Source organism: Durio zibethinus, chromosome 3 (genome assembly GCF_047325235.1).
Source record: "Durio zibethinus cultivar Kanyao isolate XHJ-2024 chromosome 3, ASM4732523v1, whole genome shotgun sequence".
NCBI lineage: Eukaryota > Viridiplantae > Streptophyta > Magnoliopsida > Malvales > Malvaceae > Durio > Durio zibethinus.
Window position 1 is genome coordinate 36229775 of NC_143164.1, and position 16068 is coordinate 36245842.

General features: G+C 30.4%; 3 protein-coding genes across 10 annotated transcripts; 2 read left to right on the top strand and 1 right to left on the bottom strand.

Annotated features, from left to right (window-relative positions):
- Positions 1-553: 553 nt before the first annotated feature.
- Positions 554-1939, bottom strand: LOC111283694 (uncharacterized). Its single transcript, XM_022872279.2, has 2 exons — positions 1364-1939; positions 554-1126 (listed from the first exon to the last, which is right to left on the bottom strand). Exons 1-2 carry the CDS (start codon positions 1647-1649, stop codon positions 753-755), a joined length of 660 nt encoding a protein of 219 aa, XP_022728014.2. The 5' UTR covers positions 1650-1939; the 3' UTR covers positions 554-752.
- Positions 1940-8315: 6376 nt separating this feature from the next.
- LOC111283868 (RPM1-interacting protein 4-like) lies at positions 8316-11309 on the top strand. Of its 4 annotated transcripts, none has more exons than XM_022872509.2 (5): positions 8516-8592; positions 8842-8863; positions 9579-10151; positions 10681-10875; positions 10985-11309. In XM_022872509.2, exons 2-5 carry the CDS (start codon positions 8858-8860, stop codon positions 11012-11014), a joined length of 804 nt encoding a protein of 267 aa, XP_022728244.2. In that variant the 5' UTR covers positions 8516-8592; positions 8842-8857; the 3' UTR covers positions 11015-11309. The 4 variants fall into 4 exon arrangements, with proteins under 4 accessions (XP_022728243.2, XP_022728244.2, XP_022728245.2 ...); XM_022872510.2 differs by having other exon boundaries at positions 8558-8739; XM_022872508.2 differs by lacking the exon at positions 8842-8863 and having other exon boundaries at positions 8316-8592.
- Positions 11310-12280: 971 nt separating this feature from the next.
- LOC111283468 (uncharacterized) lies at positions 12281-16035 on the top strand. 5 transcript variants are annotated; one of them, XM_089758723.1, is made up of 6 exons: positions 12281-12782; positions 13492-13731; positions 13855-13912; positions 14838-15019; positions 15164-15407; positions 15745-16035. In XM_089758723.1, the coding sequence occupies exons 2-5, from the start codon at positions 13510-13512 to the stop codon at positions 15383-15385; spliced, it is 684 nt and encodes a 227-aa protein (XP_089614849.1). In that variant the 5' UTR covers positions 12281-12782; positions 13492-13509; the 3' UTR covers positions 15386-15407; positions 15745-16035. The 5 variants fall into 5 exon arrangements, with proteins under 5 accessions (XP_089614849.1, XP_089614848.1, XP_089614847.1 ...); XM_089758722.1 differs by having other exon boundaries at positions 12287-12782; positions 13469-13731; positions 15164-15412; XM_089758721.1 differs by having other exon boundaries at positions 12289-12782; positions 15164-15412.
- Positions 16036-16068: the final 33 nt, after the last annotated feature.

Consider the following 16068-nt stretch of genomic DNA (forward strand, 5'->3'; position numbering starts at 1 on the left):
CGAATTCGAGTTTTATTCGAATAGAACCCAAATAACTTACGAGTATTAATATATTATCATTTACACCCTTAGATGAGATAATACGAATTAAACGGATTCGATTTAAAATTTTAATAAAAATTATTAATAAAATTAAAAAATATATCTTTTATATTTTTATATCGATATAAATTATAACACATAATTTTTATATAAAATATAATATAAATATATAAATTATCAATATTTTACATAATATAAATATACAAATTTATATAACTTACAACAAAAATATTCTCACCGTAGCTTTTACGAGGATTGAAGGCTCTCTCCCTAAGATGTTTCAGCGTCTTTGTTGGCATGTTTTCTTTTGACAAATCACTGTATGGTTTTGATGTAACAATGTATTTATGACGGATTCTTTTTTTTTTTTTTAAAGTATTCAAAATTTGAAGAATTAGACTTATCAATTTATCGATTTTTTTTTTTTTTTAATCTTTAAAAGTATCCATGGACACCCTACCGATGTTGATCCGCCTGTGAGTTTGATGATTTTTAGCAGGGGGACAAAAATGACTATAAAAGAGATTGTTTCGACTATTGCTAAACACAACAGGTTGAACAAACTTATGAATTCTAGATTCAAGAGAATTGGTACAAAATTTTCAACTGTGCTCAGGCAAGGCTACTTACTTTCCCCCACTGCACAGACCCCTTTGATCTCCACAAGACACACCAATCAATACCCGAAGCACAAATTTCTTAAGAGTCCTTCAAAATTTCATGTATCCTAGACCTTGATTCTGAAGATTTTGGTTATCTTCTAATAGGCGATCGTACTCAAGTAGCAAATATGCAGATTGTTTCTGTAGAGAAACAACATATGCTTCAGCAGTTTCAATCTTTTTGTCTTTCTCTTCAGATTCCACCTTCAGCTTCTTCAAGTTCTCTGATAGAGTGGAAACTTCTTCTTTCAGTTGCTTTATCTCCTTGGAAGTTTCGTCATCCTTCTCTTTAAGCAGCATTTTCTCTTTTTGAAGTCGTTTAACTTCCTCTTTCGAAGATCCCACACTACTCCTCAACCCATTAAGTTTTCTAAGATAATGATGCATTCTGTCAATTATGAACCCAAGAAGTAGGGTAAAACCTACAAGATCAAGCTCAGACTGTCAAACATGGCATGATACCACCAAAAGGAGGTCTTGAAATGCAACAGTCATTCACTCAAATATCAGGGAGATGAAGCTAATTCAGTTTATAATCAATGGTTAGTGTGATTGACAGTCTTTTTAGTGAAGTTTGGCATTGACTTCACGTGAATGATAAACAAGCAAAATTGATGAGGCAGAACGAAATGACCCATAAAAATGGAGTAGAATCATACCCATGAGTGAAGCCTCAAGCAAATGGGTTCTCCATAGAACCTGATCCATAGGTGACACGGTACCAAGCTTTGCACCCTTGTTTTGGATCTTGACAATGCTCATTAGACTTGATAAAAGAATCAGAGACATGGTACCAGCAATGGTTTTCATGGTAGCCGGACCTTTCCCCATCTTCAACTGATCTAAACTCTTCATGACAAGCTCTCTCAGAGGCCCAATCTTTACCAATAGAAGGAATGCCATAACGCCTTCAGCAAAAAGAACCAAAAACAATAACTGAATCATCCTAGCTGCCAACTCTCAAAAAGACTTAATTTTGACTCAATGGCTAACAATAAAAGAAATGAAAAAAATCAGTAAGAAACTAGTAAGAATCTTTGATTTTGAGTGTTAGCTATTAGTTTTTCCACAAAAACTCAAAAACCCACTTCAGTAAAGTAGGTTTTATCATTGGAAAATGAGAATTTAAGGCTAAAGATCTGCACATTTAGCCTTAAGAAGAAAGCAAGAAGCTCTTTTGAGGATTAGTGGTGTGTGATCCGTTAATGGGTTTTGCTTTTTTTTTAGGCGTAAAAAAGATTAACAAGGAAAAAAACAAAGGGCACTTGCTACGTGTACGAAAAAGCAACTAGAAGGCATTAGAAGAAGACTTTTCTTTTTTAGGATAGGCAGTGTTTGGTTGTGGGTAAGATGATTGTCTTGTCGTATAACTAGCAAGGGAGCTTTGTTTGTAACATTAATGCAAGATTGGAGGAAAGTCAGAAACTGTTGCTGTACTTTTCTTGTACAGTGCATACAGAATACGGTGTAGATTTGTACTTTGACAGGGCAGCCGGGCTTTTTGGAGGAATGAAGAATTTCTTGTTAAAGCCTGAAAAGCCTGTACATTCCTGTACATTTCCCTGTCCTGCTTGACAAAGGTACCAAGAGTAGTGATGTGCATCGGGAGTGAATTACGTAAATGCCATTCCAATAATCCAAGTGGACTGTTTGTCTGTCCATCTGTCTTTGCTGTCTTTTTCAGTTTTCTTCATCTCCACGCTCTGATTGTGAAAAAAGAACAAAATCTCAAAGAGCCTCTGCCCACTGGGCCCAAAGGACATCGCTGGAGCCGCAGCTGCAAGCCTGATATGCAATGTCTTAGCCCAAGTCAAAGAAACATGGACTGAGCTAAGAATTTTAAGTTTTTTTTTTTTGAATTAAGAATTGTAAGTAATGTTTAGTTTTAAAAATAGATTTTTTTGTGGATTATCTTTGAATTAGTTGATATATGATTGAAGTTGATATTTAAAATTTACTGTTTAAAAAAGTTTATGTACATAATTTTTTTTTCAACCAGATAGATAATAAGATAAGAGAGAATTTAAGGGTAAATTAAAATTTTTTTTAAAAATTAAAGACTTTCTTTTAAGTTAATTGAAAAAAATTAATTTTTTATTTGAAATTATTAAAAATTGATTTTAATCATTAAAATTAAGAATTTAATATTTTTTCAAACATATCATACGATTTTTTACAAGAATTTAAGCATAAAGTCACTAAATTAAAGCTTTTAATACAGAAGTTCTGCTAAATTTTGTTAGTTATAGCAGCAAGGAAGAAAGAATTTTGGGAAACTGCAGTTTGGTACCAATGAAGGAAGTTGAAAACAGAATGGTAAAATGAATTGTAGGATATATTAGCTATTTGATTCAATGAAAAACACTCGAAGCATTAGCATTGCTTGTATTGTGGGCAAGACAGAACCCAAAAATCACAAAGTCATATTGAGAATAAAATAAAAATAAAATAAAATAAAAAAGTGCTATTAGAAGTAAACGACGGAAAACAACATGTTACCAACAAAAAAAAAAAGTATACTAATCTTTTTGAAAAAGAAAGCTTTTTGCGTATCTTTCCTTTCCAACACGCAAAGTCTCATTTCTTAATCACCAATCTAATCATTTATAAAAGAAATTTTCACATCATTACTATATTGCAACTCCCATTAAAGATCTTTATACCTACAAATCACAATAATATAATTTAAATTTTTTATTTAAAAAAAGATAAAATCTTTAAAAAAAATTAGATGACGAAATTATAATCCACATCCACGTATTTTCTCCAAAGGCTCTTAGCCATTAAATTAAAGGGTGAAAGATAAATCATAAATAAATTTGATAAAATTAAAATATATATTTTATATATTTTATAATAATAAAAATTATAATACATAATTTTTATATAAAATATAAAATAAATATATAAATTATTAATATTTTATACCATATCATATAAATAAATAAATTATCATGTTTATATTCAAAACATTTTGATAGGTTACTTAAATGTTTAGATATGTGGACGCAAAGCTCACACGACAATCTTCATGAGAAGATCCTTAGGACAAGAGTCTTAAAGTCAACAATCATGTAATGAAATGATGGAAACATTAACTTAGTTTTGTCAGTGATTTTTGAAAAAAATCACGTTTTAATAATAAAAAATGTTATTACCAAATTTTAAATTAATTAAATATTATATTTTAAAAATAATTATATAAATTAATTAAATTAAAATTTAAACTCAATTCGATTGTGATTTTACATCCATAAAAAAGTCTTCCATGGACTTCAACAACGGTAAAACCTTAAGAAGCCATCACTCATCGTCGCTTTAACTTGTAGTGGTGGGTTAGTAATGTCGCCTCAACCACCTTTTTTGTGTCGAGGGGTAAAGGTGTTCATCTTCGAAGATTTTTGTTACGTAAGATATTATGTTACATAAAGAAAATACATTTCACTGATTTTATAAATTTCTTTTTTGGTACAAAAATTATATACGAAACATTGATATTTATGTATTTTATACATAAATAACTGTAACCTACAATAAAAAAATACGATTATGAGATGTCGAAATTGTTACTCCAAAATGTATTTCTACGCTTAAATCGATATGATGTATGAGGTAGGGTTAAGAAGTAAGGAGGAAGATAAAGATGAAGATGATAAACTCCATGTGAGAAGTTCCAATGAAGAAAAAGTTTAGAAGATGTTGAGTCTAGTAGTATTATTTTAAACATTTGATTTTTCATCTATTTCTATATTGATATAAATGATAATGACTTAATCGATACAGTTGATAGTTAATAGAATGCTTGTATGAAGCTCGATAAAGGTTCACGTAAATAGATGAGAATTACATTTAATAATTTAAAGTAAATATATACAATATTTAATGATTCCAAAAAAATTGAGTGTTGATAGTTCAATTCTAAAATGATTATTTTGATAAATCATTCGTGGGATCTTAGGCGAATCTTTCTTTTGGTGAAAGACAAGCTCTCCCCTTAAAACAGATGACGTGATTATTTGGACATATTTTATCTGAGTGACTCAAAAATTTAATCGTATTGATCAAATTTTAATTATTAATTAGTTGATTTAAATGCAACATATGTGTATAAGGAATGGGTTTTAAAAATGAAAATGACAAAATCGAAAAAAAAAATTACATAAATTTTTTATTTTTATAAATAAGGTCATTATAGCATATAATAAATTTCAACTCCAAATTTATTAGATATGATCTCTTATTAATTGAGCTAGATTTGAATCAAATCTAACCATTAAATTTCAACTAATTAATCACTAATTTAACTTGTAACATCAGCATGCCAAAGCTGACATAACTCCGCAATCTATTCATTAAGGTAAACTCTTCCTATTATTTTCCAAATTCCAAAATCATTACAAAAACCATATATATAATGTGAAAAATATGTTTGTCGTACTAAAATTGCGATGTCAAAGTTCAACGCATTTGGCCCTTTGCCAACAAACTCCAATGCGTTAAAAAAAATTGAAAAATAATATTCGAGTAACAAGTTGCGGAAAAAATTCATTGACCTTTTTTTCTGTTCTCGTTTTTTAATTATCATAGAAAAAAAATTATATATATTTTTTATTTATACTAAAGGTGTGAATGACACCAAGGAGTGGTTGTAAAACAGAGCAAGTGGCATTTGAGAGAATATTCCAATAATTAGAATTTAAAATTTTGCATTAGTTTTTTTTTATTATTATTTTGATTTTAAAATTGTTCAAATGTGATATATGTTAAAAGTATTCATGATTTGGTTATGATATCATTTTTTTTTTAAATTAAGGTTTTGTTTAGATGGATGATGAAATTCATTGTAATGAATTGAAAATAGTAATAAAATTTATTGTAATTATGATTGAAAAAATTTTATTAAAAATATAATTAAAAAATAAATTTCAATAAAAAATTTATACTGAATGAATATTATTATAATTAATATTTAAATTTAACTAATAATAAGATTAAATTCAACTACATGGTGTCGGAGATGTAGTTGAATCCAAATAGGCACCAATTTTAGTTTGCTTTATTTTATTTTATATATTATTTTAATATTTAAATAATAAATTATTATTTTATATTAATATTTAACAATTAAATTAAACGTAAATAGAAAGTAAAAGCCTAATTATCCCTTAGTTTTTAACTTAATAATGTTTAGGATTATTTGCAATCATAGGTAAAAAAGTTAGAAAATTATAGTTTTGCATTGCTTGAACCATTATCACAAGACAGTTTTATGGAACATTTGCCAGCCTCTCCCATGTTGTCAACCCACATCACCGGCCATCTCACAAAAAGTTTGCAACATAAATGCAAATTAAGAACCCTTTCTTTTTTATTTTTTGAAAACATTGAATATGAATAATAGCTTAATTATTGTGTTAAAACAACCTAAATAAAAATCCATTAGTAGCACTTTATGTAGCCCAATGAGATTTAGATACTTAAATGAAAAGAGATTTAGTGACATGATGATGGAAATTATTATTTTTTTTTATAAAAGATATCGTAATTTGAAAATAAAATATTGTAAATATCGATATTTAAATTCTAAAATTGTTTTATAATATCTTTTAAAATGATATATGAATTAACTGAATTAAATTATAGTTCAAAGAAATTGAAATTTTACCCAAAAAAATGTATCATTTTGATAATTGTTCTTTTAGTAATTTAACTTTCATGATTCATCCAATGAGTATATCGTAAGAGAAATTTAAATCCCAAAACTATCATATAATATCTTTTAAAAGTGATTATATAAATCAATCGAATAAAATTATAAGTTCAACGAAACTAAAGTTTTCTTTTTAAGTGTAATTTTGATAATTTTTTTTTTTAGTAAATTAACTTCCACGATTCCTCTAATGCTTATATAATAGGAGAAAGTATAAAAAAAATAAGAAAAAGTAAGTTCCATTGCTTAATATTGCTTTTTAAAACCCTATAATCAACTTCCAATTGCAAAGAAATAATTTATTTTGTAGGTGTAAATTAGTTCATATGATTCCTTCAATGTCTACATCATTTAAGTAAGTTTTTCAAAAGAACCAAAGTCTCATTCTTTATTGCTTTTGAAACCCTATAATTAACTCCCAATTGCAAAGAAATAATTTGTTTTGTAAGTGTAAATTAGTTCATACATTGATTTTGATAAGGCAAGTTAAATATGCATCACACATCATTACATCCTTGGAAACACACATTGCTAATTATGACCATTTGATTAGAAATAAATATTGCTAGATCTTTTTATACGAAATAATAATCATATTCAAATATTACATATAAAAAATAAAAAATCCACATCAAATAGACACAACGAACAAATCAACTTATATTTAGATAAATATAATATAAAATAAGAACACACCTATATGAGACTTGATCCGAAACCTCGAAATTTCAGGACACTTCATTATCAATAAATCATAGTTTCATTAGGCATGTTGCTAGAGATTTTATATGTAAATTACTTACAATTAACAATTATTAATTGAGTTTATATTTGATGCATTATTAGTAGATAAATTTTATACACAGTCAATGAATCGAATGATAATACTTCATTAATAAACAAATATCAATCCTTAAAATAAATTTACACAAATTAAAATTTTTAAGAAAATTTACTTATTAACGAGGTGTCATCGTTTAATTCACTTTATTAATGATTTATTATCATCTGATTCATTGAGTTTACATTTGATATGTAAATTAGATGTAAATTACTTATATTAGAGATTTTTTATGTAAAATACTTACAATTAACTTATTAATTTAGCTTATATTTGATACATTGTCAATAGATAGATTTTATAATACTTCATTAATAAGTAAATATCAATATTTAAAATAAATTTATACATTAAAATTTTTAAAAATATTTACTCATTAATGAAATATCATCGTCTGATTTATTTTTTTAATGATTTATTATCATTTAATTCATTGATAGTATATATAATTTATACATTGATAATATATAAAATATATATTTTTATATTATCACTAAGTTTACCGATAAAAACTATAGTAATAAATAATAGAATAATTAATTGCTTTGATTTTAAGCATTAGTTGTTAATCACTAATATATTTAATATTTTTCTCTCTAAAAAACTCCATAGTTGCACAATTCTTGATTATATCTTTGTTTTAAAGTTGATAATAATAAAATCATTAAAATATTAAAAAATATAATCATTGGGACAACGAACATGATTGTTATATACAAATATACTCTACAAACCAAACCCTTAAATTTTTTTTTTTGAAAGAATCATACCAAATAATATTACTAAAAAAAAAAATTCTAGAAGTGGACAACACGTGTTTTTTTTTCCCTTAAAAATTTCTTAAAGAAGAAATAATATAAATTATAAACCCTAACCGGACGATTAAATTCAAAGTTTAGTTTAGTAAAAAAAAAAAGTTAATATTTTTAAAAAGTTTGAACAATTGAAAGGCATCGGAAATGGATATGAAATTGTAATTAATATTAAAAAAAAAAACATTATTTACCGTAGAGAAAGACATACTCATCAACTTTTATGACAAGTCAGCCGCCATTAACGGTTATAGCGTTAAATTAAAGACTGTTAGCAGCTAGCCAGCGGAGCCGTGAAGCTGCTATTCTCAGCGCCAAATTTATTCCTTCCAATACCGAATGATGGTTTTTCACCGTACGGGGAACGATGGTAATTAGTGTGGAAGGAGTGGAAATTTACCTAAGACGAAATTTTATTAGGTTGACTCTTGAGAGAGACGTTTGAAACTGAGAGGAAACATAGATTTTTACAGACAGAGCGGGGCGGAGAGAATGGTCAAACATTACCCGTGGCGTCGGTCAATGGTTGATAAGCCTCTCTCTCTCTCTCTCTCTCTCTCTCTCTTTATTCTAATTTTCTCTCAAAATTCTCTCTTTCTCTCACTAAAGCTCTCTTCATCTCTTTCTTTCTCTTTTCATCTTTGAATTTCGGTTGAAGGGTTATTTAAAAAGGTTGTAGATTTTTTCTAGGTTTTGTTTGTAATTGTTTGATAACCAAGAAGCTGATTTTTTTTTCCTTTGTTCTCTTGGGGATTCTGGGTTTTCTTTCTCAAGTTTGCTGGAGAGAGAAATGGCAGTAAGTTTTTATCTTTATGTTTTGTTGTTTTTGTTTAGGTTTAATTTACATTATTCTTCTGTTTGTTTCCTCAGAAAATTGCAAAACACAAAAAGAAAGATAAGAACTATGGAATTTTGTACTTTTGTGTTATGCCATTTTTTTTTTTTGTTTTACCAGAGAAATAAACGTAAGCTAAGTAAGATTGTTGCTCTTTTTTTTCTTTTTTCTTTTGGTTCTTTAATTGAGTTTTACTTAATCTCTTTGAGATTCTTTATTGTGAATTTTGGTTTGAGGGAATTGATTTACAGAAATGAGCTAAGGATGGTTGAGATTGTGGTCTTTAATTTTGTTGACTCTTAATTTGTTTATTGTAGTATGAACTTATATATCACATGATTGCTTGTTTTCCTTATCTGTGATTATGTTGTATTGTTTCCTACTGTGCATCAAATTGCCTTGTAAAATTTTGTTGTTTTTTAATTTGATAATGGAAAATTTAGAGCATCCAACAATGTGGATTGAATAGGATGTAGAAGATGGAGAAAATTCATATTTTGAAATTTTAACTTTCCCCTTGATTGCTAGAGGGGTTAGTGTGTGAAGAGGGATTGTATTGTAGGGATCTTGGAATTATTTTTGCTCCATGTATGACCTCCTAATCTTTGTCCCTATTAATAGCAGAGGAGAATTTTTTTGTGTTTTATCTAATAACAAGCTTTTGTTGCTATTGCAGCAACGTTCTCATGTACCCAAGTTTGGCAATTGGGAGAGTGAAGAGAATGCTCTCTACACAGCTTATTTTGATAAGGCTCGTCAGGGTCGCACTGGAGGAAAGATTGTAAATCCGAATGATCCCCAAGAGAGCCCAGAGTTACATCATGATCATGTAGCTCCAACTAAAGCTCCTGCTGCTTCCAGAGCAAAACCCGAAGTGGATGAACCAGTGGGAGGACATGGACCTGCTAGAAGGGCACATGAGCGTGGAAGGAGCAGGGAAGAGGTTGACCTCAGGCAATATGCTGACTCTCCCTCACATCATGACAATGTCAACCGCAGAGCTTCTGGGGACTCTACACCTTCACGTTATGGCCGTGGAGTAAGTTCTGGTGAAGCCCCAAAACGACCTACAAGATCAAGTGTTGGATCTGAAAACAGTATAGACAAATCCCCACTCCATCACCAGGCACGGGTCACAGGTAGAGGAAGCATGGCATCACCTGCATGGGAAGGAAAGACTTCATATGATACTAGCCATGGTACTCCTGGGAGATCAAGAATGAGGCCGAGTACTAGAGGCGATGAAAGTGTATATTCTATTCCCTTCTATGATTTTATTCTGTCAAAAATAGCATAAACTTGAAAATAAGTGTGTTGTGGATCTGCTGGTGGGCTTGAAAATGTCCTATTTCCTTCTTGTTACATGTTTCTTGATGATTTTCTTTCTTTTTCTTGTTCTTCTTTTTCCCAAAAAAGGTCAAACCTAAAGCATAGCTAATCAACAACTTGAAGTCTTCATGATTGGCAGCCTGCTTGGTACTTGCCTCATAGAAAGCCTTTTATATCTTATATCATGTTATCATCTAGCAGGGAATTTTTTCTTTGATATTTTTTTGTAACACTTGATAAAGCATCAAATGGGTAATACATTATGCCTGTCTTGCTTGGCTTGGGGCTGATTGTGTGAATTTTTACTATTGTATTTGCTCATTGCCCTTTTCCCCAGGTGATGACTCCTCTTGAGACAAACTAGTCCAAATGTAAAAAATTATCACTTTCTTTAAAGCTTGTTATTTTCTTAAAACTTGTTGCTAATAATCTGGTTTCTGGTGACACAGCCAGATAAAGGTGCTGCTGTACCAAAATTTGGTGACTGGGATGAGAATAACCCGGCATCAGCTGATGGTTATACTCACATTTTTAATAAGGTGCGAGAAGAGAGAAACAACGGGGGCATAGTACCAGGCATGCCGGGTGAGCGATCTCCATACCACACTGCTCGGGATCGGAAGCCAACCAACAGCAGTTCTGAGGTATGTTGTTTGGGAACCTTACCAAGCCTTTGGCTGTAATGCTTGTGGTTTCTAAAAAATCTTAGTATATATAATTCCTAATTTTGTATTTATTTCTTCATTTCCCCAGAGTTGCTGCTTTCCATGGTGTAGGAAATGAGTCCTTTGAATTTGTGGATTTGTTATAAGTTGTGTGGAATATTGTAAATACATTGAAGCCTCCTTCAAAGCAGAGTAATTTCACTGGAGCGCGGTTATTATCTCTATGTGTGTGTGCCTTTTTTTGTGATGATAAACATAGTATTCTGTTTGTTAAAACATGTTTTTTTTTCCCCTTTCTCTCAGTTATCTTCTCTTTTGTCACTCTTAACTTGTCTATTTTGGTACACCACTTTACATTGCAATTATGTTTGGTTAGAAAACATCATATGCAGATTCTTTTATTGTATTCTATACGTATTGTGTCCACTTTTGCTCGTCGAAACTGTCAGGGGATGTGCTTGAAGTTTTCTTAACATAGTTGTCTGCTCAGAATAGTTTCAACTCTGTTGGCAGGTTACTTTAGCATTCTAGGATGTTTGCCGATTGCCATAGATGCTATTCATTCTGGTTTTAAACTCTACTCCTCATATTTTGTGTCAATGGATGGATCAAAGGTTATGGTATGGTACAATTTGGTTAATAACCAGGCATATGCTAGCATTGTTTTGCTATTGACCATGCATGAATGCTTAGACTAGTACCTGTTATTCTGTTTAGGAAGTTTAAGAAACAAGCAAAATCCCAGTTTAATCTTTGACCAATTTTCAATCTTTTTTAGACGCAATGGTATTTCAATCCTGACCGTCGGTGAAATTTTTTAGCTTGTTTGGAATAATTCATTGGTGCAATAGTAAATTTTTTTTTAAAGCTCAATAGTAATTATTTTCAAATAAAATTAATTTTTTTGGTATATTTTTAAATTATATCATAAAAAATATTATTTATCTTATCGCAATTGTTCAAATACTTTGTTCCAATATTTTTATTTCACATGATGTTGTAATAAATTTTATTTTATTTTCTCAAAATTATAATAAGTCATGATATTATTTTTATTTTATTAGACTCCCATTTATAGATATTTTTAGAGAGGTGCTAAATGTTTTTTTTTTCACACCTTAGCTTTTTATTTTTTTTAATTTTTTGTAAGCAAAATTATTTAATTACTCTTCTCACAATTTTTTAAAATCTTATAATTTTTCAAAAATAAATTTTTTGAAAGTCATATAATTTTTTAAAAATAAAATTTTGAAAAATTATAAAATTTTTTGAAAATAAATTTTTAAAAAATCATAAATTTTTTTTATAATTTTATTTTATGAAAATTCATTTTTTAAAAAGTTTATAACTTTTTAAAAATCTATTTTCAAAAAGTTATATGATTTTTTAAAAATAAATTTTCGAAAAGATTTATAATTTTTTAAAAATTTATAAAAATTGAGATCAAAAAGAAAAGATTGAAAGCATTTAGCAGCACCCATATATTTATTTTTATTAAAAATAAATATAATAAAAACATCAATCCGATGAAATTCTCTTCGGGCATTTTATAGAAAAAATTCAGTCGCAGAAATAGTGGACGCGCCTAGTAACAGATTGGATTCACCACGCGCTGCCAACGCGAGCTACCACGTGTACGAATTGATAGAGATCACGCCACTGGAGATTGTCAAGTCACACCGACCGCGCGTGTCTAAGAAAACTAACAAGTTTCTGTTCCACGTTGGTGCATTCCAGTTGCTCCCATTCTCGTCCCTTCTTGGAAATCTTACCCTGTTCAAAAACCCTAGACAGGGAACATTTTCTCAAGGCTTTTTTTTTTTTTTTGGGGTGGGGGGGCATTTTTTTCAATTCTTGAAGCGATTCGATTTCGCCAGGATTTCAAGGTACGATTTTTTCACTCATTCTCTCTCTTTCTTATCAATTTTTTTTTATCTCTCCAGTTCGTTTTGATTCAATGTATTGGCGTTCTGACTTCTGATTGATGTTCCATTTTTAAGATTTGGGGGCCTTTTAGGGCTACATTTAGTCTTTTCAATTGATGTGTGTTATTAAATAAAATTCGATTAAATTTCTTAAATTTAAAAATTTTTATTCGATTATCGGTTGATCACAGTTCATTGCTTGTGGAATTTTTTTATCCTGCCAGTGATTCGAATTTGAATTTTGATTAAATTTAAATTTTAATAAACAAAATTGAACTGGAAATATGGCGATCAATTGTTCAGCTCATTTGTTGCTGGTTGAACTTTGAAGGAAGCAAAGCTAATTTTGTGAAAAAGGTCTTCTTTTTATGCTAGAATATTACTTTTATTACTATTCCCATGTCTCTTTCCTTTTCTATTTAAAGATCAAAAGCATAAAGTGTTTGTCTGTGCATTTTCTGGACTTTTTTCCACTTATAAATCACAAGGTTTGTTTGCTTTAGCGGTGTTACTATCCAGATTGAACTCTTTATGTTTAAATGTAATTAGCAAGTTTCTTAGACTTTCAAGTGTTATTTTTCTCATGAAACTAATTGAACCTTTTATCGCTCAAATCAACTACAACAATTGTTTGCTTTTGGTGAAAGCTTGATATTGTATTTGTGGATAGAAAAACCATAAGCAGAGCATGAGCACTCTTGATGTGAGGGGGCCTTCTCTTAAAGGGTATCGACGGAGGAAGGCAGTGCTGGATCTAAATGTTCCTCCCAGTGAAATCAGGGAACAGGAGGGTACTTCGCAACAGGCTGAGCCTGAGGAAGTGACTAACCAGCCTGCACCAGCTGCAACTATTGATGTTGAGGCTATTGATGATGATGTAATTGAATCTTCTGCTAGAGCATTTGCAGAGGTATGCTTCTCTTGTTTGTTTGTTTTTTTTTTTTTTCTCACTTTAAGTGGACATGAAATCTGTTTTATGGATCTATTTGCATCATGATAACTGTTATTAATTTCTCTTGGGATTTTATTTCAGGCTAAAACCAATTCAAGGAGGAGCCGAGGAAGGACTGTTTTAGTTGATGTAGATTCAGGTAGTTAAATTTAAGAGGGAATGACGTTTATGATATTTTGTTTCGATCATTTGCTACCTGCATTGTCATATGCATGTTGCTTAACAGAAGCTTATTTTCATGCACTATCTTGTGAATTCATTCTATTAATTTTTCATGTGGTCAAAAGATTCCTTGGAAATTACTTTTTTGAGGCCTCATTAACTTAAAGAATCTGCAGGTAAATGTCTTGTAGATTTTGATCTCTGTCTTGATTTAGGACAAATTAGCATACCCTTAAATTGTTTTAAGGAATTATAGTTCATTTTTTTTCATATTTGATAAATTTGAAATGACTAACAAGAGTAGGAAAGGAACCTGGATTTATATTCTGCATGTGAATTTTCTGAAAGAGAAGAAGCAAAACAATCACAGTCTGGTTAAACCAAACACAAAATCCGAGTGAATTATGTTCCTTGCAATTAATTTGAAGAAGCTGATGGATCAAATACTTCTTTATGTACTTTTGAGAATTGCACTAAAATGGAAATAAAATCAAAGGTGGTGTTAGTAGTTTTACTTTGCTCTATGATGTCCCTATTTTCTCAAAATATCTATTTGGTGTGGTTGCTTTATGTTAAGTATTAGCGAGCACCGAGCAGAATATTCACAATTCTCTGATTTTTAAAGCTACCTCTTTGCCCTTATTTGGGGCCTGTGGTTTGTGAGGTGGGGTTTACCGTTTGTCAATGGCTCAAGCACTAGAACAAAGCAAATCTTGACCTCAACTGAGGTAGATGTTATTGCTTGGCAACTCTCTTGTCCAATCTAGTCTTACGGTTGTGACTGCTTAGGTCAACCAATTTAGAGACTGGTGGTTCTTTGTTTATTTTATTTATTCTTTGTAGTTGAACACTAGAGTACTTGGTGTTTCAAGTTGGTTTTGCTCACATCTCTCTCCTTCCAGGCCGGCCAGCTAGGTCAACTGATAATAATCAGAACAGGCACAGAAGACTTCCTCCAAGTCCAACAGTTATCAATTGTGATCATTATATCATTTTAGAAAGTGCAGCAAAGTCGACTGTGGTAATAGCTCTTTTCATGGTGCTTTGTTCAAAGGATAATGTAAAATATTTTCAAGGAAAGAATGTACGTATTTGGCTGGTCATCAGATCTAAGACATTGTGAATAGACATCTCTATTGTTGCCCATGCATGTGCTCTCATGCTTCTGAATCTCTGGTTTTTATTAAATTTGTGAATGTTTAAGACTCAATAACTATTTAATTGGCAGGTTGAGGAAATTATAGAGCCACAGCCACCTCCAAAGGAACCAACCTTCAGTTGTCCAATTTGCATGGGTTCTTTAATTGAGGAGATGTCCACAAGGTGTGGGCACATTTTCTGCAAGGCGTGCATTAAAGCTGCAATAGCTGCCCAGGGAAAATGCCCTACTTGCAGGAAAAGAGTCACTGTTAAGGAACTAATTAGGGTCTTCCTTCCAGCGGCCAGTTGAATATGAGCTTCATGCCCAACTAGTAACGTAAATTTACCATTCAGTATCTTTTCCTTTTGGTTTGAGATTAAATTTCCATTATGGAAAGACGATGAAATCATAGGTGCTGAAAGTGAAATATGTATTTAACTGTAAACATTCATTACGGACGATGTGCATTTCTGCCTTATGTGCTTGGATGCTTTTCTTTTTTTTTTTTTGGATGTGGGATTTATCTAAAACTGTCTGGCATATTTTTCTTTATTTTTCAGGCCTTGAAGATGTTCTTTCAATTTTGTTTATATGTGGCAGCTTTTTGAATGCTATTTTTATTTATTCTTTTAAATTATGTTCTGATGTTGATTTTTGTTTTATTTCAGAGATAATACAAACTGCCTTTGAGAAGGGAAAGAATCTAAGGATTTGGCTTGTCAGTGGAGCTATTCTTTGAATTTTGGAGTTGCTGGCATGTTTTGCAGTTTTAAACAATGTTTTAGCGGACAGTCTTTTTGATTAGTTATCTGAGCGGGCTTTATTTGCTCTCTTAGATGCATGCAAATCTGCTAATTGAGAACTTTATCACCTCAGCTTCATTGTTATTTTAATTAAATTTGAACTTGACAACTTATTTATGCACAGTACAAAGAAATTTTAATCAATGTTTTTGGTTACCTTTGTTTGGTCCCTTGTATTTCACCTTATGG